This window comes from Paramormyrops kingsleyae, chromosome 7, assembly GCF_048594095.1.
Source record: "Paramormyrops kingsleyae isolate MSU_618 chromosome 7, PKINGS_0.4, whole genome shotgun sequence".
NCBI lineage: Eukaryota > Metazoa > Chordata > Actinopteri > Osteoglossiformes > Mormyridae > Paramormyrops > Paramormyrops kingsleyae.
In genome coordinates this window covers 29,320,182-29,347,550 of record NC_132803.1, presented here as the reverse complement: position 1 = coordinate 29,347,550, position 27,369 = coordinate 29,320,182, and the positions used below count along the sequence as shown (strand labels likewise).

Genomic DNA, 27,369 nt, shown 5'->3' with positions numbered 1-27,369 from the left:
GAAATATTACAGCTTTTAGGCAGACTGCACCAGCTGCTTCTGACCTGATGACCAATGTGGTTCTGCTAGTTGTCTCCAGGCATCTGTAAATGTGGTTAAGATGCTGCTCAGCTGACCGAGGAGTTTTGTCTGCCTGTTGTCCTTCAACAGCCTTAAAAAAGAGGACATCTCAGGTCCCCGCTCTATGCAGACCTTCCAGTGTTAGAAAGCTTTCAACATTGTTACCCTTCAAGCAAAGCGTATTACATCAGCTCAGTTTACACCCTGCAGATTGTGTGGTTTTATCTGACATCCAATAAACTAAAAAAAAAAAAAAAAAAATCTAACTTCTGGGGTTTGTACAAACAAAGTCATTTTCACTTCTGTTTTTCTAGCATTGCTAGGTTTGCGGTCAAAAACGCATGCTTTGAAGGGGAAAGAATCAAATATTGTTTGCCCACATTACACAAGGTCAAATTCCAGTTTGTCTCAAGAATTACAAGACTCAACCCTGGTGTCATGTGAGTGGGCGACTCAGAAAGAGGAACCCCTCCCCTGCATCACCGGCACACTGTTCTCCTTTAGCCACCAACAAGATACTCGCTTGAATGATTGAGCTGCATCACTGTTGGCTTTTAACTGCAGTTGTTTTTCAGAAGGTAGCAGATGTACGTGTGTCATTATCCTCAGCAAAATGAATAACATCAATTAAAAAAAAAAATACATTTAAATTATAACACAATTAATCAATGACAGTCACAGTATAGACAGTATAGAACATGTTTTATTGATAATAGATTAGTTCAAAGTTCCTCCCTAATACTCTGCCCCCAAAGACAAAATTAACTCAAAAATCTTAATATTAGTTTTAATAAAGCACTATTACAGCACTCCTATAAATCAGGCACAAAAGTGAAAGGAGGTTGGGAGTAAGGCAGAAACGGTGAAGAAGGCACTTCATCATTAATAAATAAAAGAGTAGCAGAGAATACACAAGCACTTCCTTACACAACCCAGATTTCTCATAGGTGGCCATCAGTCTGCCTGCTCAGAAATGCCTCTGTACTGTACCCTCACAATAATAAAATACTAAGTAAACAAAAACCCCCTCTGGAGTTAAGAAAAACATCTATGTATATTGGGAATGTATACAATCAACAAACATAGTCGTCTCTTAGCAAGTGCATCGTCTAATTGGTTTCAGTGGATTCGTTAGCAGTGGACCAGTTGACCCGGGCCATTTGGAAGCCGTCCGATAAGGCAGACGGCATTCTCCTGAATGCAAAGTAAATTCAAGGTCAGCGTATTTTGAGAAACAAAAATTGGGTAACGCCGCCAATGGATGCCCTCAGCCAGATTCTATCCCTGGACCCCTCTCACTCCTATGGGCTTTCCACCCTGTCTGCCAGCTCGCCCTCTCACCTTCCTTCCTCCGCCCAATCGGAGACTCCTTCGCAGCCCCGGTGGCATGAATGCAGACGGGAGGATTAGCTTGCTAGTGTTCAACCACTTGACAGCAGGCATATGCCACAGACCTGGAGCTGGGATAACTGGGCAGCTGTGTTTTGTCTGTTTTGTTTGTGTTTCGGGTGGACGTCTCAGGAAGGATTATAGCCTAAAGTTAACAGATGAACAAATATCACTAATTGTCTTTGCAAACAAAACAATGATGATCCTGAACTGCTGATAGTGCAGGAGTGTGGCTGTAGTGTTTATCACAGAGTGTAAATCTCTTCATACAGAAAATCTCAGGATGCCAAAGTGACCTGACACCTGGATGGATGTGAAGTTGATCATACTCCTTTATGATGAGGAAGTGAGATGTAGACTGTGGCTTTGCTCTGTGGCCACAGCAGCAAGGCAAGTTATTCACGTAAAGCTTAACAGTTGAATAGTATCAGTGGGAGCGATGGTATGTTGTGCCGCTACATGCTAATCTCTCAGCATTCCTCCAAAAGTCCTTCGCTAGCCACCGCTTCATTCATTATCACAAGCACTGCATAACTGCGAAGTGGCAGAACACCAAAATGATTAAATGGTTAACCAGTGGCACAGGTCACTGCCACTAACCCAGCCTGCCCATCACACCAATTGAAAGTTACCCACTTGGGAATTAAACAAATGTGACATCAGTAGGCCATGAACAGAATCTTTAGCTGCAATGTTAATGGTGTTTTTTGTGCATCATTTCGATGGGGTTTCAGTTGAATGTGAGAGAAACATGCATGGAAATCACCAGTTCAGCACTGGAAAACACCTCCTACTAACATCACAGCTGACCTTTCACCTTGATGACGTGACAAAACAGGCTACCTCCACCATTCCTTCGTGATCTGGCACGGTCGTCCTCCCAAACCGACATAACCTGGTGACCATCATGAAATGCCACTCTCAATTTCCAGAGGACACAACTATGAGTGTGTGAGCATGCTGCCCCCTAGTGTTGCTTTTGCAATATTGTGAAATCTCTCACCTCTCGCGACTGAGCAGAGGTCAACAGCAATTCAGAAAATCATATACACTGTGATCTTAGTGGGTGTTAAGTTAATTATAAACAGGTTATTCCCAGAATCCATAAACAAAAACTTTAAAACAATCCAGGGAGTAAAAGATGGCATTATCATGGGAGAAAAACTGCAGCGTAGACCGACTCCATAGTCTGAGCTCCACAAGCTCAACCTTGTTTCATAAAAAAAAAAAAAGACAACTACATAGGAAGGAGGGAGTCATATGCAATTCTTAAGGAAAAAAAAAAACTCAGAAGTTGCCAAGAGGATCAGGCCACTGACTCCATGGGGGGAGCCGCATCACTACTCTCAAACATCACCTTCACCATCTCTGGACAAATAGTGGACTCTTCCGCTTTCAGAACCTCAGAGACTGGCTGACGCTCTTCCTCGTCCAGCACTTCACTGGCTGGGGACTGAAAGCCGCTGTCATTTTGATGATTCACAGTGGGATGTACCAACTCTGTGCCAGACATGGGGGTTTCCAGCTGTACATCAGCCTTGGTGAAATTCTTGCTCTCATCCTCGTTTATTTTTCCACTTCGTCCAGGAAGCACACCTTTAGCTTCCTGTAGGGGATTCCACTCTGTGGTGCACAGGTTGGTCACACTGTCCTCACCATCTCCACTTGGAATGATCCCATTGGGCAGCAGTGGCCCATCGGGCTCGGAAGCGGGCACAAGCACCTCCACGAAGGGGTTAATGAGATGACGAATCTCATGCACACTGTCTGGAGACATTTGGGTGTTGGGGTCTGGGCTAGAGGTGGGATCAAGGCTAGATCCAGGGTCCAATATCGCAGTGGGGTCTGGACTAGAGGCAGGGTCCAGGTTAGTGCCAGATTCTACATTGGAAGCAGGGACCGGGATGGAGACGGGGGCAGAGCAGAAGGCAGGAATTAGATTGGAGGCAGAGATCAGAGTGGAGGCAAGGCCCAGATTGGAGTCAGGGCCCGGACTAGAGGCAAGGCCCAGATTGGAGTCAGGGCCCGGACTAGAGGCAAGGCCCAGATTGGAGTCAGGGCCCGGACTAGAGGCAAGGCCCGGACTAGAGGCAAGGCCCGGACTAAAGGCAGGACTTGTACTGGCTTCATCCCCATCCTCCTCACCCTCCTCTTCTGGAATCCAATCTTGACCAGGTATTTGTAAGCTGGGATCCCTCTCATCCAGCTTTACCATGGATACCACTTGGTGCCGTCTCCTGAACAGCTCAGCAGACTCTGCGCCCCCCTTCCCTCTCCCTCTCTGGGCTCCCCAGTCAATAGATGGGTTCTCCCCAAGCAGTTGAAGGTTGGGGTCGCTGTTGGTCAGGATCATGCTGTCTCGGAAGAGGTTGTGCCGCCTCTGGACTGCTGCCTCATGGACCGCTGCATAGGGGGAGGGGTGACTTGAGTTCATTCTGACCCACAATTTATGAATTCTATGCCCACAACTGGATGGTTCCACATGCCCTTGTTTCAGCCTTACCTGTTATGATGTCTTTCATGACAGACTGCAGCACCACCTCCTCAAAGATGTTCTCCACCAGGATGAAGCGAGAGAAATCCTCAAAGATCAGTTCCTGGAATCTAGGCAGCTCCTGGGGGAAGGAGTCTCCAATGGTCAAGAAAGCCTCCAGGGATGGAACAAACTGTGTGGTCATGCCTAGTTCATACAACCATAAACCTTGCCATATTCCAGCCATGTGTCTGAGGCAGGGCCTGTAGTAAGAATGAGGTGAAGGATGAGTGGTGCCGCACCTCGGAGCAGGAAGGACTCAGCTGTTTCAGCATGTAGGGGATGATTATCTGCAGCAGAGCCTCCTTGAAGAACCGCTTCCGTACAGTGCTGCTGTCATAGTCATATTTCTGGGGGACAAAGGGGGAGAGCCATTTAGATAATTGGTCAGGCCTTGGACAAAAGGTTGACCATTGAATGAAAGGCCCTCTGCAAACATAATGGGACTGCATGAATCCTACAGTTCATCTGCTCCTACCCCCATGCACTTAAACTCCCTAAGCCCTCCGTGCCTGGGGGGTTTGCCTCTGTGCCATCACCTTGATGACTCTTTCCTGGCAGCGATTGGTGATCTTAGACAGATCTTCTCCCTCTGGTCCATCCAGACTCTGGTTGAGGAGCTGCTCGAAGGTGAAGACTGCATTGTCCATTTGCTGTGGGCCCAAAAAACAGTAGTTACACCTTAGTGAATTTAATAGCAATGACAATGCAGACAAACTACAACAAAAGGCACCGCTAGTGTAGCGAGTCTTATAAGCATTATTGCTGGTATTAAAATCCGCCACAAGTGGGCGCTGTCAACTAACTAAAAATTCTAGCATGAGATATTTACCATTTCTGTACTGAGCAGAGACTTTTATCCAAACTAAAAGCAGAGTCAGACAGAGCAGTGAGCAGTCAGAGTCCCAGGAGTCCCTGAAGTTAAGGGTCTTACTCAAAATCCCAACAGTGAAATCATTCTGTCACTTCTGGGATTTCAACCAATGACCTTCTGATCACAGGCAAACACAGCCACCCAGCACCTCCCAGCCACACAATGCCCCCCAACTGTGGTTTGAAGAAGACAAATGACCACATACGTAGCCAAGGTCTCAGGTGGAATCTAGAGCTTGTACTTTTGACTCAGGAACTGACCCTGGTCTCCCAGTCAACTATCAAACTCTAGGTCAAGTGGTGATGTCAACAATACTGATCACTTTTGACAAAATGTCACTCTGCTCTCAAGGTCGTCTCTCTGTCCTTGTCCTCTTTCAGACCAAACCCTGCCGTAACACCAGATGGCACTCAAGAACACCTTCCAGAGAGGAAAGGTGCAGATTTTGACAATGCACATACCAGTGCTTTTCTGTTCATTGTGTGAGGCATGCGGCACCTCTGTCACTCACCCTTGCCTGGAGGAAATTCCTCTCAGTGTTTGGCTAGATGCAAATATTTGCTACTTGACTAAATGCTGCTTTGAAAGACAAGACAAAAGAATGTGTATCCCTGGAGGACATCCAATCCTAGTTCAGAAGGACTAAGGTATTCCTTTCTGATCCACAAAGAAAGAGGGATTCACTACTGGTGTTTAACATTCCCGTTTCAATCCTCAGAGGTTGAGGGAACACCTTGGTGTCTCACACAGACTCATTTCCTCCAGAAAGTGGTGCACTTTAGGGGACGGACATGACCCAAAGTGGGCAAGTTCACAATCTTATGGATTGATGTTCTGTTCTTAAGTGAACTAATCTCAATTGTTATGCCTCTGTAACTGTAAGCTGCATGCAAGTCCATTATATATAAAACATCTGCTAAGGAAATACTTGAAATAATTAAAAAGTAGAGAGATAAGTTTAGTATATTGATCCCATGACAATATATGGAAGAAACTTTGGTCCACCTTAGTTCAGATTTCATTTCTTCAGTCAATATCTGTATAAGAACCAGGTTCCCCTGTTGCTACTGGATGAAGGGTGACCCTCACCTCCCGCATGAGGATCTGCGCTCGCTGGATGAAAACGGATGGGCTGCAGACGTCGAAGCGCTGCTGCAGACCCTCCAGCTGCAGCTGCTCTACCTTCTCATAGCAACTCTGCATCTTCACGGGGTGATAGGCCAGCAAGGACACCTTCTCCATGTGCTATGGGAGCCGGGCGTGCCATCATGGTTGAGGAGAGAGGGAGAGAGGAGCGCGGGAGTGATCAGCACCTGCAACGTGGAGCCCTGAGATCTTCTGTGGTCCCAACAACTGTGACCGCATGCATATAAAAATCACTCTTGGATCTGCACACTAAGACCACACAGAACACCGGATGCTGCATTTCCAAGGACAACATAGATGCAGCCCAGTACCAGACATATTCATCACCCGATATCTATTCTGAAAAACCAATCCATTTAAAGAAACCGCAGACACTGTCCTGCTCATGAAGACAGTATGGATTTTTTTACAGATTTTTCCAGTTTCTTATGCAACATCTTGTTATTCTAGACTTTTGCTTCTAAACATCTAAGCCTTGCCCACACCTACAGTCCTGTAATTCAGGCCAAATAAGCATTACAATTAAGAGTAGGCTAACAACTGGGACTGCCCTCACCTCTTAAATCATCTTCATTATGACTCCGCACACACACAAAGCTTTCACACCCATGAATCCACAAATGACAACATGACATCATAGCGTGACGGCTAGGCCCTGACCATTACCCCACAAACCGAAGCAGGGGGAGACTCTCGGGACATCTACAGAGTCCTTGAAGAAGAGCCCAGGAACATGTCTCTCACCTCCGCCAGCTTCTCTCTGCTGTCATCATTCACCACGTTCTGGCTCATGTCCACAGTCTCGCGGAAGAAGACGTCGCGGACCTCTGCGAAGCCGCGGCTGGTGGGATCCATTAGGGCCTCCAGGATGGAACCAATGTAGGGCTCAACGTTGCTTCTCAGGAGTTCCTCTGCCTTGGGCAGGACCAGGGCTGTGTGCACACACACACACACACACACACAGCTGAGCAAGGCTGGCCATGCCTGCTGATTATAGCAGTTTACCTTCGCCGGGCTGCACCCACGCAAAGGTCGTCATACGTCAGCCATGAAGGCGAGTGACCCACATTAAGAATTTACCCTTCCCTTCACCATGACACCTCCTTGAAACAGGTTTGAGGGTGTGAAATTTGCCTTTAAGGCAGATAGGGGAATGCAGATGATCCACATTTGTTCGGTTTTGGAAAACGCACAAAAAAAGCAAATGGATCACTTTGACAAGGGACGGGTACGAAGTTCAAACTGGTATTTTACTGCTGCAAATTAAAACAGACCACACATTGGGGGGGGGGGGTTAGGGAAGAGAAATATAAAAATGGCATGTTATACATTTTTAAAAAGCACAACATACTGATTTGCGAGCGACCCAGCAGGGGTAAGGTGCTTACCCCGAACCTTGCCGGTCACATGCTCTTTGGAGGTGATGATCTGGTCCATGTCGGTACGTAATGAGGCCTCCAGAGCAGGCCGGCCCGACTCGTTGACCTGCACCAGAGCCTCATACTGGCTGCGGGTTTGACTTAGCACCTGCTGGTACACGGCATCCAGGATCTGCCGGTGAAAGACACCGATTTTGTTTGCTGTTATACTAACTTTGCTTTCATGTATCTCGTTTGGACTAGAAGTCAAACTCAAGGCCACATATTTAAATGCTACTTAGCTTTCCACAGAAATCCATCCCAGAAATGCTTGGCTCGTCACGCGTTATCGGTATTTATTACACGGCTCTCTGGAATGCTTGATTCTGATTGGTCAGTTGAGACATTTGCAGGTTCGTTCTTTTCAAATAATAACCGCTCCAAAGTAATAACGCATAGCCGGTACTACTTGTATGTTTAAAATCCCTCCGCGCCAACAAAGATTACCGTTTAAAAATGTTAATTTAAAACAAATATGCCAATAAAATGTTTAAAATTCATATTCATGTCCAGTTTTTTTCCTTATGGGGCAAGTAGCCGTGTAATAAGCGGGATAATGTACAGGCAGCCGGTAGTTATCGTGAAATAAGCCCCTTCAGTGTGATACAAGACGCTCCGCTTCGCGTCGGGTCCTGATCACACTGTCGGGGCTTATTTCTGCGATAACTACCGGCTGCCTGTACATTATCCCTTACTTAACAGAGGCAGGCGGTATGGTTTACTTTCTCTCAGGCCTATGACATGCTCCCAGAGCTCACCAGCATCCAGTTCCTCTGTCTCTGCTGGGGTTTGCCTTTCAGCCGTGGCCCAATCAGATTCTGGAGCTCAGGCACTAGGCTCTCCATCACCAGGTTGGCCAGGATCTGCGGAGATGCGCATGTTATAAGGTGACATCGCGGAGCTGATCGTCAGCATGTTTTTATAGGCAGCCAAGTCCTCACAGTAAATGCCTCATAGGGATGGGCCGTTACAATATTAGATCTTTAATTACAAACGGCACCACGACAAAAACTCCTGTCCACTGGAATGTCATCTTTTCCCATAATCCACAGGGGCCTGCTATCTGAGATGCCGCCACGGTCCAGCATGACCATGTGATGCCAGTTTCCTGCAGATGGACACCAGGTGTGTGCTGACGTTGTCCGGAGCACCAAAGGAAAACAGCAGAGTGGTGTCCACTCCCCGGCTAGAATAACATTGGTGTGGAACCACTCCTTTTCATACAGAGGGCCATTTCATTTTAGCGGGGTGGAGGGTCCACTGAGGGGGGGGGGGGGCTGGGTAACCACGCTTTGGTGTTGGCCCCCACCCCACTCAATGAGCTATTCATCCTGAACATAGAACACGGTCTGTCAGTGTTAAAGAGCGTGCACCACAGATATGCAAGTCCCCTCACACGGCAGGCACCGTCAAAACAAACCAGCACACCATGTGACATGGAGCAGGATACTGCCGAGGGCTTGAAGCCCCCCCTGGAGGGAGAGCAGAAAAGCACATGGGGCAGTTGGTTATTGTGAAGGGGGGGTGGGGGGGCACCCTCCAAAGGACCACACATGAGTCGGGGCACCCTGCTGCCCTTCAGAGGAATGCGCAGTCTTTCTGCTGCATCTCTGACATCAGCGGCATGGTCTGGGCGTGGCCACACATGGGCTGGGCGTGGCCACACATGGGCTGGGCGTGGCCACACATGGGCTGGGCGTGGCCACACATGGGCTGATGGTGTCTCTGGCTGGAGGAGGCTGTAGGGAACAGGAGGTTCCATGTGCTGGATCAGTGGGTCAGTGACTGGTGTGAAAAATTAGCCAGGAGGTCTCTACTCGTCCCCAGTGTGTCAGTCGGGGTCCTGGGGGGCTGCAGGGTCACACTGAGGAGCAATGATCCATCACAGAGAAAGCTTATTCCCGGGCTGCTCAGGGGGGGAACTCTGTACATCCTTATTTGGGCGTTCGATCCAGTGGCAGGGCTGAGTGCTCACAGACCAGATCTTCATCTTCCAGGTCATTCGTTCGCAATGGCTCCAAAGGAACTGAAGAACCACCCTAAACTCCCAGCCGTTTGTTCCCGAAATGCAGTCCTCGGCCCAAAGGGGGGAGCTGGAGATGAACACACCGGTTCTGTGCTCGTCCATCATGAGAGGATGTCCAAGGCCTGGACAGAGTCACAGAGACTCCTAGCGAACAGAGAAACACACTGAACACAAACAAGGCGGGAGGGTTTGGTAACTCTGCACTAGGATCGTTTGATGACAACTTGATGGATGCTGATGAGCAACACAATTAGATTTATGCCGTTTTGTTCTCTCACAACAGCCACATCCAATTTGTCACCCAGGCGTGGCTGCTGAAAGGCCTTCACGTCTGTCATTTATGATAATCAGCAAATCCGCTGTCACCTGGTGGGAGGGCCCAGATGCTGACTGGAGGAATGATATGACCCTCACCATTGGTGGGCAATAACTTGCACAAACAGCACAGACAATCAAAGCCTCTCCCTCGGTAAGAGGAGGCCAGTTTGCTTCACTGCTGGGGTCTCCTGCTTAAAGTCACTGAAAACACAGGGCCAGTAATCTGGGCTGCAGAACTCCATCAGCGTTTGCCAACAGTTTCTTAACTGATCCAGACCAGCAGGGTTTTTCATTAATTAGGAAAAACAGAACCCCCCACCATCAAGCTGACCCACCTTCTATACTTTTAATTGACTCCTCCGCAGTGAAATGTGAAATGCATACAATACTCCTCAATGAGCGAGTGTATAGACACGCACGCACGCACGCACACACACACACACACACACTTCCAAGGACATTTAGCGGCCTGAACTGCAAATGTTTACATGTATAGCAGAATATTTTCAGGACCAACCGAGGTTAAGTACTGAACATATCTGGGGGACTTGACCTGGCAACGTTCTGGTGAGCAGTCGTGGTGTTCCACCTAGCAACAGACTTCAGATGTTGCAGCAAACCCCATTTAGCTGAAGGAAAGCAAAGCGAACAGCTCATTGCTGCTGATCTGACCACTCCCACACAGCAAAACCCCCGCGGGTCATGTGACCTGCGAGCAGTTTCCACCCTCAAACACACCGTTCCACCCTCCATCACTTAAATCAGAAAGATTTTCCATTGCTCTTGGCAGTAGTGGGGGGGTATTGTTGGAAGCATGTCCAATGAGTGGTACCAACAAAAACAGAGGCCATTGACACACACACACTATGCATAAATGTGTGTGTGCGCATGTATGTGCATACACACACACACACACACACACACACACACACACACACACACACACATATATATGTAATGGCATATATAAAATGGCATAAGTAGGTGCTGAACAGAGGGCGTTATCACAGTCTGTCACCACAACACACCATCACTTAAGGACACACGCCCTCCCCCGGCCTGCTATGCTATGTTATGTGCCGGCATCACTGCCACTCAGCCAGCTGTGGGGGGAGACCATTTTCACATGGGGGGAACAGGGTGCAAACTGCTGGTTTGATTCACCTCCCAATATGGTAGTTATAACCCCAGCGGACTCCAGTACATGACCAGCTGCATAGAAGGGATAATTTACCTCCTTTCTACAATACTACTTTTCTTGGCAGGAATCCCCCCACCAATCCCCCCATCCCACCACACCCCAAGTTGGATGCTGCCATTCTTCCAGCGACTGTGACCAATCCCAGTGGTATTTACGGTGGTTCCTTACTGTGCTTGGGCTGGCACGGCACCCAGACAGAAAGTGTGTTTCTGCCCAAAAAAGGCAAAGATTCTGACTGCAAAATCCCCTCCCAAAAAAAAAAAAAAGAGTCTGGAAATAGTTGTACCAAAAGTTGCGTTCTTATGACTGGAGAGCAACTCTGCATCTGGGCTTTTGGCGATTTTTTTCTTTTTAATCTCACCTGCGGGGGCACACCACACATCATGTCCCAGGTGCCGAACTGCCCCAGCGCCTGTCGATACAGCCTCACAGAGTCCGTAAAGGCTGGCGTCTGGACCTTGCACTCCTCTGACAGACCTGCAGGAGGCAGTAGATTAAAAAAAAAAGTCAGAATAACCTACTCTACAAACAAAGCTATCAAAACAAATATTCTCTCATTAAATCTAACGATCAAAACAAACTGATCTACTGGACTGTCATAGGCATGGTTTCCTGATTGGAGATGTCACTCAGCCTGTGGGTGGTCAGAATGCTGTGTTTTCTAAAAGCTAGAAAGTTCAAACAGATGTTGATGGATCCTCCTCTCGAGATTTGTGGGTCAGACCACAAAGCGCTTCTGTTCAACAGTCCAATTAAATGCCAAATTATTTATCCAAAATAGTCCAAACACACTTTTCCCACACTACCTGTGGCACCAACGTTCTATTAAGGCCATCTTCGGTGGCCCTTTATGGCTGCAGATATTTTCACTGTGATGACAACACCGATTGGACCACCAAGGCCTCCCTGAACAGAAAGTGTGCTACAAATTTAGTGGCCTACAAGCTAGACTGCACGAGCCCAGATAACATGATGAAACAGCAGTTTACCCAATCCTTCGCTTGGAGGTTACAGCATCCACAACAGTAACCCTCAATCAGATGAGAATTATACCAGTAACCACCCAGCTTACATTAGTACAATGGCAGCAAAAAACTTAAGGAGTGATCTGGGGACCCCAAACCTAAATGGAAGGACACCGAAAACTATTGGATTTGCTTGTAATGTTAGTAGAAGCAAGCAAACAAAAAACACTCATCATACACCAATTGTACACGTATGCTGATTTATGAATAATTAAATGTGATGATTAATTCATAGCGGAATAGAGGAGGGTGTTCCACAGGTTTATGGTGCACATGGGAGATTTGGCTCATGCTTGAAGAGGACATGGAAAGACCCAGCAGAGACCTAGACAGATGGCTAAATGCACCTGTACCAAATGTACTAAATGGATGACAGCAGAACCGATGGACAACCTGGCCAGCGTGGAGTCCACCGCTATAGCGAGAGGGTCTCTTCCCGGACCCAGTGAGTCACAGGAGGACGGCAGTAACAGCAAAGGGGAAAAATGACCAGGGGAAGTCAGGGAAAAGCAGGCGCCCTCCACTCACCAAAGTGCACACCCGCCCGCACGCCCACATTCCGGCCAGTTACCAAGGCGATGGGGTGGGGCAGCTCAGGGCATGACAAAGACAGGAAATGAGCTGGAGAGGTGCGTGTGCAAGCAGGTGGTGTGTGTGTGTGTGTGTGGGGGGGGGGGGGGGGGGGGACATGCCTCACATCTGATCAGAGGTGGAGATAGGAAACCCACTGCCCCATTACCAAAGAGCAAAAACACAACGTTCTGTGGCTGAGAGGCAGGCCAGCACAGAAAAGGTTACAAAAATAAGGCAGTGCAGCGAATTCCATCTGAGCTGTGTGAGGGCTGACGTGCCAATCAGCCTGGTATCAGGGGTTCAAGAATTAAGTACTTCACTGCACACTGTACTGTGAACGGAACCTTGGGGGGAAAAAAAACAGGATCTATTTCTGTGTGAATCACCGTTTCCGGCACCGCAGTTCAGTGGGTTGCGCTGACCTCCAGCTCAAGGCTGGCTATTTCTGGCAACGTCTGTTTCTAGCTGAACATAGGTAGTATCAGACGTTTCTGGATCGTTTGTCAAGCCATATATGGGAAGTATCTGATGCAAGAAATGCTTAAAAGGGGAAAAAAAAAAACAGATTCGGAAGGAGGATGACATCGGACCAGAACGAAATCTGCCATAGAAAACGGCATCTAAGCACACGCTGATGTGAGAAGAGATCAGGATCAGGGCAGCATGCATAGTTAGCAGCATCAGTTTGTGGGATTTAGCGAGCACATGGAACAGCTTATCGTACTTTCAGAGGCCCGGGCCGTGGCTATCGGAGACGTGATCGCTTTGCATGTCTCCCAGTCACACTGCTACTCGCTGCCAGGTCTCACGGCTCATTTTTACAACCTAAAAACCTCCATGAGCAACTTTAACAGGAGACTTGTGCAGCGCTGATCATTTTGGCTATTTTGGCTCCTAGGGCTCTTATCTGATTTTAGTTGCCTCTTGGCTGTGTGCACTGGACGGGGAAGACCAATCTTTGTTCAGGCGGGGGTGCCCTGACCCATGACTCGATGAACGCCCTCTAAAATGTTCAGCGCCTACTTATTCGACCTTTCACCCGCAGCACCAGCACAACATCCAAAGTTAAGCAAGCAACCGTCCCGGACACGTTTTCGAGCTATGTGCCATAGGATAAGAATGGCGCACGGTGGAAGGCGATAATAAACGCTGTCGCGATGTATTTTGCAAAAGACATGGTGCCCATACATACTGTGGAAAAGCCGGGATTCATTAACATGCTAAAACTTTTTACAAGATTCAAAAAGTGTTTACAATGGCGTTGTCTGCCATCTGACAAGCATCTTTTTTGGCTTGTCAGATTGCACTTTAAAGTAAAAAAAAAAACAAATCAAAATAAAGTTAAAACTTTTGAACCATTTATTTGTCATCTGTAGTTTGATTTTGAGTAGGGGAGGGGAAAATCGATTAAAATCGAACATCGGATTTATTGTGAAAAAAAATCAGATTTTATTTTTAGGCCATATCACCAAGCTCTACTCCACAGTAATTCTGTCCCAGCATGCATTGCGGGAAAGGGGCGTTCTCCCACATGGCTGGTTGTGGCGGCCTCCAGCTTTCCAGGTGCCCCTCGAGGGCCCGACACGGCACTTAAGACCCCACAGCTTCAGCTGCGCCAAGCTCCTCGGGACGCTGAGATCTCCAGACTCGCCCGTGTATAAATCACCCCCCACAAAGAACCAGCGTAGCAACAAATGAGGGGTCTGATGGACCTCCAGTCCGGGCTGAAAGAGGGCGGATCTTTGGGATGGATGACTGAAGCCCATGCTGGTCCTTTGTTAGATGAATGGCTGTGATGTGGACGTCCTACTATGCACCTTTTGGAAAACGCTGCTTGGGAAGCCGCCAGCTGAACCACGCAGGTGATAATCAACAGAGCCAAGTCAAACCACAGGTTATAAGACTCCATCTCCAATTATGCCAGGGCTCAGTTGATTACCATTTTTCGTACTACCAGTACTGCTGCAACGACTCAGGTTCGGTACTTCAAAAAAAGGCACTAATGTCATGAATCCTGAAGACCTTTTTAGTGACATCCCCTCCCAAACCTGAAACCACTTTCCACAGAGCCATTTAAATCAAACCGCAATCTAGTCATGTGTCACTCTGACACCATCATTAACCCTGTGACAATGTGGCTATTCGAGTGTACTACAGCTCCAAACCTCACAGCAATCACCAGACAGATGCAACACCTCTCTATACTGACACAAGGCAAAAAAAAACCCTTGCGTCACTTTCATTTTGAATAAGAATTTTTTTTTTGTTTGACACACCCAGCTTGTACTGTAGTTCAACACAGAAAGAAACTATTTACGGTAACGACAGTGGAATCCTGTCAGTGGAAAATGGAATCCCACCTAAGAGGTAAAGAACAATGAGAGGTCAGTACATTCTGCCTCCTGTCGGCATTTTATATTTTCGGACACTGCTGTTTGTGCGTCTGAGGTGATATGCTATTTCAGTGGAGCTGTCGTCTTGATGTTAGCGCGTGTGCGGGTGTGCGTGTGTTGAGGACTGGCACTTATGAGGCAGGGTGCCACAGACCAACCACATCAGGCCAAACAGCTGCGCTCTTTGGGAAACCAAACAAACCACCACGCCCCAACCAACCTCAGCGCTCAGACTGTCTGGAAAATGCGACAGAGGGCTTCAGACTGGTCCTGACTAATGCCCCAGACCACATTGTGGGACTGTTTGTGCTTTACTCAAACTTCATATGTAGAGATGCTGGAAATTCCCCTGCCTGCACAGCAGTGTTTCTCAGCCCAGTCAAATGCAGACAGTCCACATTTTTGCTCCTTCCCAGCTCAGCTGTCCCAGGTATTCTGCATTCTTGATTAGCTTGGAACTGGGAGGGAGCAAAAATGTGGACTGTCTGGGAGTCCCCATGAACTGGGTTGAGAAACGCCGGTGTAGATGGAGGTGGGATGGCGGACGTTTCCGACGGCGCTGCATCAGATCATCGTGATGTTAACGGCAGCAGAGAAGCCAGACCACAGACATAACCTTACATCATACTTCAAAGGAATGGTTCAGCGGCATCAAAGGGCTTCTCTGAAAGTTCTGGTTCAGAAATTGCAAAAAGGTGAAGCAGATCATTGAAAACCCAGGGCAGATTCTTTGTCGATGGTGTCACCCGTCAGGTGCGGACAGAAAGCGGTCACTCGGGTCAGCGTGCCAGGAAATGCAGACAGCGAGGCAAGCATCGGATCGTCACTCCAGCCAGCCAGCTGGAGGACAGCAAGCAGACGCTAACGTCAGCGGTATCTCGGGCTGGTAAGGCTGGGTTCTCGTCAATGGAGCTTCTGCTCACCGTTTACCAGTGGTGACCAGTCACCGCATTCCATAACCCGAACCCGCCATTCCAGGGTGGATGACTACTGATCACCTGATCAAAGAATTTTCCTAGAGCTACGGCACACCTGTGCCACGGTTCGGAAACACCCGGAATCCTGCTCGCCCTTAGGCAGGTTTTCGCCAGCAGGACGCCTGAAGGAGCCCGGTCCTGTCACCCTGCATGCCGCTCATACAGGCTACAACCCCCCCCAGCCTCCTGTTTGCTGCCCTGAGGGGTTTCATTGACACGCCCCACCCACCCCCATGTCAGTATTAACCCAACAGGCCTCTTTGTTGAAAACTTCCCATTTATTGGCTTAAACCGTTCCAGACAAAACGAAAGCAAATTAAAAGACGAAAAAAAAGACCTCTCATCCAGCAGGGCTATTCCAGGCCCAGCATGAGCCGATTCAGGGTTCTCTGGTTACAGTCTCGGCTTTTGTGTGCGTTTCCATGCAACACACCGGATCACCGCGGAAAACACAATGTTAACGTCACAGGGCCGGCTACAGCAACCCGCTCGTGGTAAAATAACAGCGATGACTAGGGTCGGTTCTTAAGGACTGGCAAAAAGTCAAAAACACCCGAGGCTTAACCTTCATAAAGATAACAAAAAAAATCAACATTCCCCTGCAACAAAACGAGCGTTAAATCACATGCTTCTAAGAAAATTCGGGCTGGAAAAGCCGTAGACGCAAACACACATGGTTCGTTAGCGCCGAGCAGACCGTTGATGTGGGGGAGGGGTAATTGTTGAGGCGTGTGTTAATACGCACCCAGAACACGCCTAGATCACAATGTCTCCTGCTCATTACATCAGCAGAGCCCGTGTTCGACAATCTGCAGCTTGCGTTTGCCATGAAGACGTAGCCCCACGTGGGCCCCTCTCCCGCCCGTGAGCCTTACCGTTATTGGCGTGCCGGATGCAGTCCTGGAAGACGGCCAGCCACTTCTTGTGCTCCTTCTCTGTCATCACGCAGAAGTAGTGATGCCGGGCATAGGGGTGCCACAGTAGCAGGGGGAACTCTGTGGCACATTTCAAGAAGGGGGGACCGCCGGCCTTGGCTTTCACACCTGAGGAATATGTGCAGACAGATTGCGTGATTATGGGAACCCCCCTAAATCCCCCCATCACCCGCTAGATATATCCCTCACACCTCTGGCCCCTGACCACGCCAATCATGCTATTGCCTGTCCTACACCCGCCCTCACCTGGTAAACTGTTATTCAGCAGCTCCAGATACTCTTCCATTGAAGACAGCACTTTGTACCCAGCGCAGCTGATGGTTCCCTTGGGGCCGAGGCCTTTTTCATGAGCCTGATAAAGAATGGTGGAGTGACGGATGGCATAGAGAGAAAGACAGACAACGCAGATCACTACCAGTGACACTCAGTTGGGGTGGATTCTGACTGTTCGCCCAAACGTTCATTTATTATGGGCGGAAACCACAGGTCTAACTCCAACGGCAAAGGACACCCAGAAGACCAGGACCCCATGAGGCTGCCTCACCATCTTGTTCTCATAGCAGTCAATGTTGTAGGAGTCGGGGATGAAGTAGTACCGAATGCGCCATTTCTTGCTGTCCTCCAGGTACTGGTAGAGCCCACCGGAAAAAATTGATTTGTCTTCCAAGGGGACCTGGAATGTCCGAGCACAGATGGACATGGTGTTAAGGGAAGCCGAACCACAACAAAGATGATGAGAAGACCAGGAGGAAGGCCATCTCGCTTGATATCAGATAATTAAGCGAGGTCGTCAGGAATATCAGGGGATGTTATGAGAGATGCTACAAAATGCAAATGTAGGTGTTGGCGATAGAGACAGAAGCCTGTGTGAATGTCATAGAATCTCAACAACAGACCATGTCACCAACAGACCACCCAAACGCAAGGCTTCTCTGACACGGCTCCAGGCTGCCTCCGTGCAGATTACAAAGGGCCTGAACAGCCAGACGTACAATTACCTTCACAACACTCATCTGCTTGCCTTGTCATCATCATGGGTGCATGGTCTTCAACAAAAGGCAGCATGACCCCAACACTACTTCATAACTTTACCGCTTTGGCTGCTTCCAAGGGGTGAATTGTGCCCCGCCCTGTTTAAGGCAGGGAGATGTCTTGGGATTTCTTACCTGGTCATAGGGCCTTCCTCACGATCTCACAATCATGCGTGTGCGCACGCATGTGTGTGCGTGTCGGTCTTGTATGTACAATACATTGTGGCGGGACGGGGAGGAGGAGGGACGGTGGCTCTTGCCTTGCGGTGGAGGAGCTGAGACTGGGGACCCCCGCTGCCCTCGATCTCGAGGCGCACCTTGTTGAACAGCGCCACCTTGTACTGCTGATCGTACAGGCGGCCGAAGTCAGCCAGTATGTCCCGCGTGTGTGCTGGGGGGGAAAGACAGAGGTGGGGGGGGGGGGGGGGGTGAGAAGAGAACGGATGCAGGAGCAGGGGGTCCAGAGGGGCCCCTCATTTCAATTTAGATGCTTCTTGGTAAGCCGTGCAGCAAACAGACCTTCTGCTACTTAGAAAACATCTGATCTGACCCTAACCCTAACCCTAACCCCACTGTCCTAAACCTGGTTTCTTAACTCAGTCCATGGGGACCTCCAGACAGTCCACGTTTTTGCTCTCTCCCAGCCCCTAGCCAATCAAGAACACTGATTACCTGGTATGGGTGCATTGGGAGCTGAGAGGGAGCAAAAACATGGACTGTCCCCAAGGACTGGGTTGAGAAACACCATCCTAAAGAAGGGCTACCTTAAGGAGCAGGAATCCAGCAGGTATATATCAAGACAGGAAAATGCTTAAAGCTGGAGGGAGGCTTCCACACACCAGGTAACATACACAGCAGCCAGCCATAGGGGGACTCCTCTGTCAAGCCACTGATGGGGACAGTCCAGCCATCCCAGAAGCCTAACTGTCTTATATGTTTTCTTTGTTGGGGCTAAGATGAGACCACAGTGGGAGTTAGGGGAGCCTGATTGAGTATCTGGAGCTGGGAGGACTGGGGGGGGGGGGGGGGCACAGTTCACTCCTCCACTCAGTGGGTTCCAATGCCAATGCATTCACTTTCCTTGAAAATCGCACCACAAAATAGACTAGAGATTTGCTTAAACCCTATTGTTTTACATGAATGTATACACACACACACACACACACACACACACAGCATTAGTGACTTCCATATCTCATCCATCTAGAGCAGCCCCAGTGGAGATGAAGCGACCTAGCTTAAGTAGCCCTCACAAAGGCTCTGAGATTAAGCTTTATCTCGACCAAAAGCTAGCTTTTTAAACGGATATCATTGCAACATAAACGGATGCACTTACATGCACGGCACGACGGCCTTGTGAAAAGCGTTAAAGGAACCTTTGTGTAACAGATCTGCAGATTTTTCTGCCCCGAGACGACCTCCCCCAGTCATTTCCTGTCGTTATGTTGGTTTCCCAAGGGTCGTCAACACGCCATGTGTACGCGTACGGTGCACACGATGCTGCTACGAGCCCGTACACGGCATTAATGTGCCACGGGCCCCCGCACACCCCCCACCCACTATGCCCACACCCACTCCCACTTTAAATCCACAGCAGCCAGTAAAGCAAACTCTAGCTAATGAAATTTAAATACGAGAATGGGCCAAAAATCAAATTACGTCTGTTAGTATGACCTAGAGAAGGCAAAAAGCATTAAAAGACAATTCATCCACTGCATTATACGTTGATAATGTTACAGAAGTCTGCGATGGATTGGCACCAAGTCGTCTCCCGCTTTATTCCTCATGCTTCCAGAGACAGTCTTCAAACTCAACACAATAAGTGACCTGGGGGCTATTGAAGGACTTTTTAAGGTATGGGGAATAAGAGGGGTCATAACTCAAAAAGAGTGGCAAACCTTATCAGTAGCTAATGATACGCTTTGAATTTGATGGGAGGTGCACTTGGGGTCCAATCAGCTTTCTGCTGGGGTCAGTGTCCCTGTAGCACCACCCCTATAAATGACTATGGAAAATGAATGGATGGATGTAGCAGAGGTTACATGCAACAATTCTGATGTAAACTGCACACAAATGAGGGATTAACCAGCAGCATCACAGTGGCTCTTTAACCGGCTTTAAAAAAATACTGGATTGCAGCATGTTAATGTCTTATTTCACTGCATTATTAAAACAGAAATTAAGACTTGGCAGCTCTGCCCAAACCCAGGACTGTGCTGTTTTGACAGGCTACTTCTATTCCTTGTGGGTGGATGTATTTTTTTTGGGGGGGGGGGCAGACAGAAACAGACCTCTTCAGATGATCAGGTACCGTGTAATTAGGACTTCCAGTGACTCCCACAAGCAGACAGCTCAACTCCCCACTGAGGGCTGAAGCCAAGCAGGCCATTTCTGTTACCGTGGTGACATCATTCTGCAACGTTTTAGACAGCCCTTACAGACTGGTTAAGGGTAATTAGTGGTCAACTAATTAGTGCTCTCTGCGTCACCTTCTCCAGTTGCCCTCATCCTGAGACGTTCATACGCATGTGTCAATATTTACACCTCAGGGCAGCACAGTGCTCAACATTTTACTGTCTCTAATATAAATATTCACACCTTCCAATACAAATTAGATACTGGAATTCCAGAACACCAAGAGCAACCTGCAACTTTTTGCCCGTGTTCAGAGACTTTTTGATGTGGAACAACAGAGGGAAAAGGGGGGGAGGGACTTAAGTAAGTAAAGTAAAGGGGTCTGATTTACGGAGGTGAAGGAAAGGTCGCAGGTTAAACGCTCTGGAAGGAAGAGATTTTCCATATGCAAACCGCTTTGGTGAAATATCGATCCGGTCAAAATGCAAAGCCGCATGTTACCAGACTACAAGAGGATGGAAGGCGATGGGAAAAGCAGGGGTGGGGCAAATGGGCACAAGCTGTCATACTGGCAAAATAAAACCAGCAGACCTGCCCAATACCTCCCAGCCTGACCAGGTGCCCAGGACATCCTTCAGGAGGACACAACCCAGAATGTCACCTGCGGAGCAGAGCCGTGACGCTTCACAGCTGGGTTACGCAGAGTAAATAAAACATCTCCTGCTATTGGCAGCAAAAGCGGGAAACGGGGAAAGCACAAGGACGTTACACTAATGGGTTTATATGGCTGCTAAATGAGGTTCTCAGGACACCTAATGGCCAAAGACAATACAGCTCACCCACACCCAATACCAAGCTCCTTAGACAGTCGGCCCTCAATGTGTCATTTTTTTTATTTTTTAAATCAGAAACTCCACCCAACTATGACTGGTCAAGCTCCGCCATGCTGGCCCTGTCTCTGTCCCTGCGTTAATCTCCACTTAGCGCGCTATTCTCAGAAAGAACAGACGGCAAAGCGCATCACTTTTAATTGGCGCCGTGACGCGGCTGCGGCTCCCAGAGGACATCATGTCCACTCTACCCAGAAAGCCTCCAGGGTTCAGAAGATGGAGAGGCAGCAAAAATCACTCCCCCCCCCCCACCCCCCACCCCCTACCCCATGTAGCGGAGGACATGACCTGGCAAGCCCTGATTCACAGCACCTGGAGGTAACGTCATCAGTTTTGCGGATGGTTAGTTTAATTCTCTCAGGTTTTCCAAGCACGCAAAACTGCTGGAGTAGTATTCCGGATATCTGTACCGTAGAGAGACTAATGGATTCAGTGATCCGCAGCCAACTTCCATTGGAGAGTTTGGTGGCACCAAGAAGCTCCACTGAAACTGGCAACAGATCCCTGGGACATCACCACCGACGTTGCTACACAGAGCCGGCTGGACGACAGCCCAGATCTGCTCTACAGCCTCACTGGCCTTCACGGTCACGGTGGAAACAACCCCTCAGTGTTCCAACAAACTTATTCCAGGAATGTCAGGAGCATTACAAAGGAGAGGCAGGCATTCAGCCAGCATTCACAGAAGAGGACAGAAAACCTAAGCTGTCTGTTTCAGGGTAAGAGGTCAAGGGCAAACGATTAGGCACCTAAGAGCCACTGAGCTCAAACTTCTGCTAGTATTCTGCTTCAGCAGACTTGGCTAAACCTAGTTTATCACTGAGTGCCAATGAGCGGAAACCATTTTTCTTGGATCTCATTGGCTGACATGAGCATGTCCATCAGGTCAGAATTCCACAGCTGGTATGCCAATCATTTTCGAACAACCAGACCCGGGCTCAGCGACGGGCCTTCCGATCATGAGCAGACACCATTAATCCTGCAACACAGAACTGCAGCCCACTGGGATGTCCTGCCCCCCCCCAGGGATGTCGGACTCTCCATTAGCAGCTGGCCTGACGCTCCTTACCAGAGCAGATATGCAATCAGTGTAGCCATAGGCTGATGTGATCATGTGACCAGTAGATGAGGCACCAGAACACACTCTAACTGTAGGAGTAAGCGCTGTGTCAGCTGCGGGGGGGCTCCAGGAGTACGGGGGAGCTGACTGGCACAGGGAGTGTAATGGGCAGGGGAATATACTAACATTCATTCACAAACCACACAGGGCTGAAGCAGGAGGCTGCATAGAGAGGACCAATCAGGAAAAACACAGGGGATGCTGGGTATCACAGCGGAACATGCCGGTATGGGAGTGACGCTAATTAATCCGCAGCCTACCTTGTTCAGCATCTCAGCACATAACTTAGGCAGGCAGCATGGGGGGAGGGGCGGGCGGGGGGGGATTTCACAGGAAAAACGAGTCGTCATTACTCTCACACTCCTCAATGTAGCCTTTAACTACACAGTTAATTTTTCATGCTTCTTTCAACCAATGTCTTCCCTTGTGAATGTTCCTTGGAATCAGAACCTCTGCCTTCTAGAAGAGAAAGGGGGGCTCGCAGAGATCACATTGCTCTTACTGCTTCCACCCCCAGCGACTTCAGACGCGTTTCACCCACCATGCATAACCGAAACAGCACAGGTGGGTAGTTCAGTTCCAGATAGAAAACATCCAGACCAAGATTTTGTTTCAACCAACCAGTTGAGTAAAAGTGTCAGAGTACTCAGCTGGTTGGTTGAAACAAAATCCCGGTCTGGACGTTTATTCTCTAGACCTGAATTACCCACCTCTGCCATACAGGTGCGCTCAAAGGACCAACTAAATACAGAAGCATGACTGGTGCAGTCCACAGGAACCAGAGCTCAGGAGAACAGGCATAACGGCATGAACACGAAAGACACACACATATCTCGTCACATATGTGGACAAACCACACCTGCTAAGGCGAACATAGGACAGGATCGTTAATCTATTAGTGCCTCTGGTGTCTTTGCAAGATTTACTCATAGTAAAGAACCATGTGACACATGTGTGGAAGAAACAGGGGCTTCATTAGGGTGCATGCCCCCCCCCCCTCCCTTACAGATGATCTAGATTTGAAGTCTCACATAATTATATGACTCAGACCAACTGGAAATCCTCAGAGGGTTAAGTCAGCCTTTCTCCTAAACGGCCATTAATCTAACATTAAGCAAAAATACTGAGGAGCCCCCCCCCCACCCGCCAGCCCACAAAGACATGACAGACATAGGAGAGGTCAGTAACCCAGCCGGTTCTGCAGAGCGGGATTACAGCCCCCATCCGTCCTTGAAACTCTCCCACGAGTGTTTGTCAGCATGTAGCCGAAACACGGCGTCAGCAGCCGGGACGACGCCAAGCTGGGCCTCGTGCGGATCGAGCCGTGGATGAAAAACGACGAGCGTGGCAAGAGCTTTCAACCAAAGGACGCAAAAATTACAGCTAAATGAAATATTGATTCAAATGTTAAAATGTGAATAATTCATTCAATCTACCACAGCACACTGCGAGGAAATGGATCCAATACGCAGAAGAGCCAGACGACAAAAGTACAGGCAGGACGGGTGTACAGAACAGCAACACCCCAACCCCCGCTGAAAAGTTCTTGGGACGTTTCAACTTTATTGCCCAATTTAAGAAATTTCTTAGAAAAATAGTCAAAACGTAAAACACAATACGTTATATTGCTTTGATGAAGTAATCACAATGGTTACATTGCTCATTACATTTTTAACAATGTTATAAATTGAAATGCATTCGGTTACAGTGGGCTAAGGTAACCTTCCCAACACTGAGGATAGTGGATTTCTGGATCAGGAGAACATCTACCGCAGATGCAGATCCCAGCAGGGACCTCTGGCGGGATATGAGGGACTGGAAACCACTAATCTGACCGTGCATTTGACAGGAGGAGAAACATGCTTTCCAAACAGACCAATGAAATGGTCCAGTCCATGCAGAAATTCATTACAGAATACAGAAATATGAGCACCTATAAGGAAGCAGATAGGCAAAGCTGGGATAGAGGCAGGAAATTAAAACACAAACCAGGAAATGACTAGAGCCAATTCTGACTGAAGTACCATTATTTTCTCTTACATCCTCAGTCACAAGGATGAAAGGATGCCATCCTGTGCGTGTGTGTGTGTGTGTGTGGGGGGGGGGGGGGGGGGGGGGGTTGTAGCAAATGCTGCATTTTGGCGTAAAGGGGAAAGGCTGAAAAGATCCACGTTCTGGGGACACCGCCCTGCAGCTGAAATGCCAGTGGCCTATCATTAGTGCTGCGCCGGGGAAACGGAGACTCTGCGGGGGGGGGGGGGGGGGGGGGGGCAGACCGATACTTAAATCTGTATTAGTCAGCCCAGCTCAGAGTGAGCACATAGGAACCTGTGTGGGGTTAAATAAAAAGGGGGCCCAAAGGGGGCTCTGCCAGTACAAAACGCTGGGTGTGCAAGTGAGAGACAGGCACGGAAACGGCAGGAACGTCACTGCATGTGACAGCAGGGGCCTAGTGTGACCGTGACGACCGCTCACCTGTCCACCTGCAGAGCACTATGACTCAAGACCCCCTTCCACCCAGCCTGCCGTGACACCCCTAGCAGCACCAAGACAAGAAGGTGGCATGACGATGAAGGAACGGGAGCAGTGACAGGAAGATTCAGCGCGAGAAAACCGCAACATGACCACTAAACGACGCCATTGTGTTTAAGCTCGCTAGACACAACACTAAGGAACAGAAATGCGTAGATAAAACTGTAATCTATTAATAAAACATGAGATATTCGAGATATGCCACATTGATGTCTCATATTAAAAATAGATCGGTGCGGGAGGGCCAGTTGGATCCTTTTATAAGATCCTTTCATTCCTGCGAGCCAAGACACTTTCGTCATGAAGGTTGGGTGTGCGCGCACGGGGTGGGGGGGTGTGACATAAGACACCACAGTGACATTGGGGCACAGCAATGCTTCAAGTGAACCACAAAAACTACAACTCCACATTCTTAACATACTTACTCGCAACAGATTGTAGATCATTTAGACACCATTCACACAAAAGGGATTAGGGTACCTGACGAGATGACATCGCGAGATAACAAAATGCGGAAAAAGCAGAGGGGGGGGGGGGGGTGTAAACCTCCGGAACATGCAGTCAGTCCGGTCCAGTCAGCAAGCGTGCCGCGGTGTAACCCATGGAGAAGGAAAGACAGCCTGATGACATTGCAATGCATACTTTCTTACGCTGACAGTTGACAGGCTACTAACCTACTGTCCCTCAAACAGAAAGGGAGTTGCAACAAATGCTCAGATGCTTTCGTAGGAAAAACCAGGCATCAACAGAAACACACCCCATTCCTACAGAAATATTCTGTATTATTAATGTCACTTGACCTTTTTAATTAGCAGTACTTACTGATTTGTACTCAAACATTTGTCACAATTACAAGGAGACACGCGTATACACAGAGCGCTGACTTTTTTGCGAATAAAAAAAAATGGTACTTAAGTAAAACTGTAGAAGCAGTAAAAGTGACTCGAGAACAAGCAGTGTTTGTTTTGAAATCTGTTCTCTGCTGTTCCCCTTTTAACGAGATTAAAATAATTAATGTCAATTAAATCACATCGAAAAATGCCAGCCCACTTCAGGGGCTCTCTCTTAACGGACAACCATGCATTTTATTTGATGCTTTCACACCACCAGCTGCCAACACTGTGCACTTCTACAGTTTACAACCACAACAACCCTGGTGTAGCCTTTTGTATTTGTTGAGCATTTGGGGTTCTGAACACACCTTGTCCCGCACAGCCCCAATACTGCAATCTAACCGAAAAACGGGGTCCCACACAGTCCTTTCCCCATTAACACTGCTGCAAGTCTTGTACTCCATGCAAGCCATCTCGTTTGCCGGATGTTCCTACAAAACCTGAGAGGAGCCAGAAATCGTTTAGGAAAGTTTCTCTCAGCACAGCATGGGACCTCTGGTGAAGGCGTCAACCTTTGAAAATTGTGCGAGAAAGGAGGATGTTTTCATGCTGCAGTCCAGGCAGAAACAGAAGTGCAAGGTGCTTTTTAAGAAATTCAAAGTAAAAATGCCAAACAAAGGCTGATCTCCTTAATTAAAGACACTGGAAAGTACGATGCTAAAAGTATGTGTTTAAAGCAACATTCACAGTCATTTTAACCTGTGAAGTTTTAAACAAATTCAGTTTCCACGTTGGCTTCCCGGATCCGGGCAGATGCATATATAAATAAGACAAGACGAAACAACACTAAAAACCGGCAGTTCAGCCCCAAATATTTCGCAACGACTTGAAGGCGCTTTTTATATTCAAATCACAAAAAGATTTAGTGGGCTACTTTGAAATTCACTTTATGAACACTAAAACATTTTAATCTCACAATAACTATTCTTAAATTTTATTCTATTAATGGCTAGCAGCCCTGATCTGTCTTAATGGTGGAAGCCCTTAAACTTGTTCAGCGGCTGCAGAGTGTTTTAGAAGCAAAGGACACGCCGACATCTGCGTTCAGCTTCAGTCACACCGGTCGGACTGGAACGCTGCAATCCGGATTAGCGCTGGCAGATCCGGTTTACCTGTAATCATCTGCCTCCGGTTTTCATCCAGGTAAGAGGAAACTACACTCCCCATGGCGACAACTTCGGAGCCAAACTCGCAGTCCTTCAGCTGGAGATCAGAGAAACGCCCGGCACCGGTGTGGAAAGAAGAGAGTAGCTGAGGCTGACTGGGGTTACCCCGGACGCCTTCTTGCCGCTCACCCCTCTGCAAGCGCACAAGCGACGGCAGCTGCTTCTGCGCTTCTGGGGACCGAGCGCGTTGCTGCGGACTCCGCGCCGGAGACACGCCCACACCCTGACGCCTCCGCCGCCTCGCCTACGCCTGTGGCGGCCTTTCTGGGCTTTTGCGAGTCTCCGGGATTCCTTTACAAGAAAGGGGGTATGGCGTTTCAAATGCAGAATTTCACGGTGATGGTAGATGTTGCCGATGATGATAATGATGATGATGGAGGAGAAGTTGGGCTGCTAATCTAAGAAGCGTTTGAACTTCGATGTTTGTTTCGTTGGTTAATATATATTTCAATAATAAGATCTTCTAAAATCAGTTTTGGTAGGGATCAGCAGTGTTTGCAGGTGGTACCTGTCC

The 27,369-nt window shown here is 48.4% G+C and overlaps 1 protein-coding gene and 1 long non-coding RNA gene across 2 annotated transcripts; one reads left to right on the top strand and one right to left on the bottom strand.

The window, feature by feature from the left end:
• Positions 1-745: 745 nt before the first annotated feature.
• On the bottom strand, positions 746-27,052 carry niban2a (niban apoptosis regulator 2a). Its single transcript, XM_072714737.1, has 14 exons — positions 26,802-27,052; positions 18,160-18,290; positions 17,413-17,541; positions 17,115-17,220; positions 16,809-16,976; positions 11,327-11,442; positions 8,179-8,283; positions 7,391-7,553; positions 6,747-6,934; positions 5,946-6,101; positions 4,522-4,635; positions 4,225-4,332; positions 3,953-4,064; positions 746-3,852 (listed from the first exon to the last, which is right to left on the bottom strand). The coding sequence occupies exons 1-14, from the start codon at positions 26,854-26,856 to the stop codon at positions 2,756-2,758; spliced, it is 2,748 nt and encodes a 915-aa protein (XP_072570838.1). The 5' UTR covers positions 26,857-27,052; the 3' UTR covers positions 746-2,755.
• LOC140592145 (uncharacterized) lies at positions 14,859-24,975 on the top strand. Its single transcript, XR_011992427.1, has 3 exons — positions 14,859-14,947; positions 15,710-15,842; positions 24,754-24,975. It is a non-coding gene; the product is annotated as an uncharacterized lncRNA (long non-coding RNA).
• Positions 27,053-27,369: the final 317 nt, after the last annotated feature.

Bases quoted from the DNA above. Each gene is read 5' to 3' on its own strand.
- niban2a (XM_072714737.1), bottom strand. From the start codon at position 26,856: ATGGGGAGTGTAGTTTCCTCTTACCTGGATGAAAACCGGAGGCAGATG. The intron at 8,284-11,326 runs GTGAGATTAAAA...GCATCTCCGCAG, and splicing joins TGTGTGGTGTGCCCCCGCAG to ATCCTGGCCAACCTGGTGAT. The intron at 3,853-3,952 runs GTAAGGCTGAAA...CCCCCTATGCAG, and splicing joins CATGAAAGACATCATAACAG to CGGTCCATGAGGCAGCAGTC.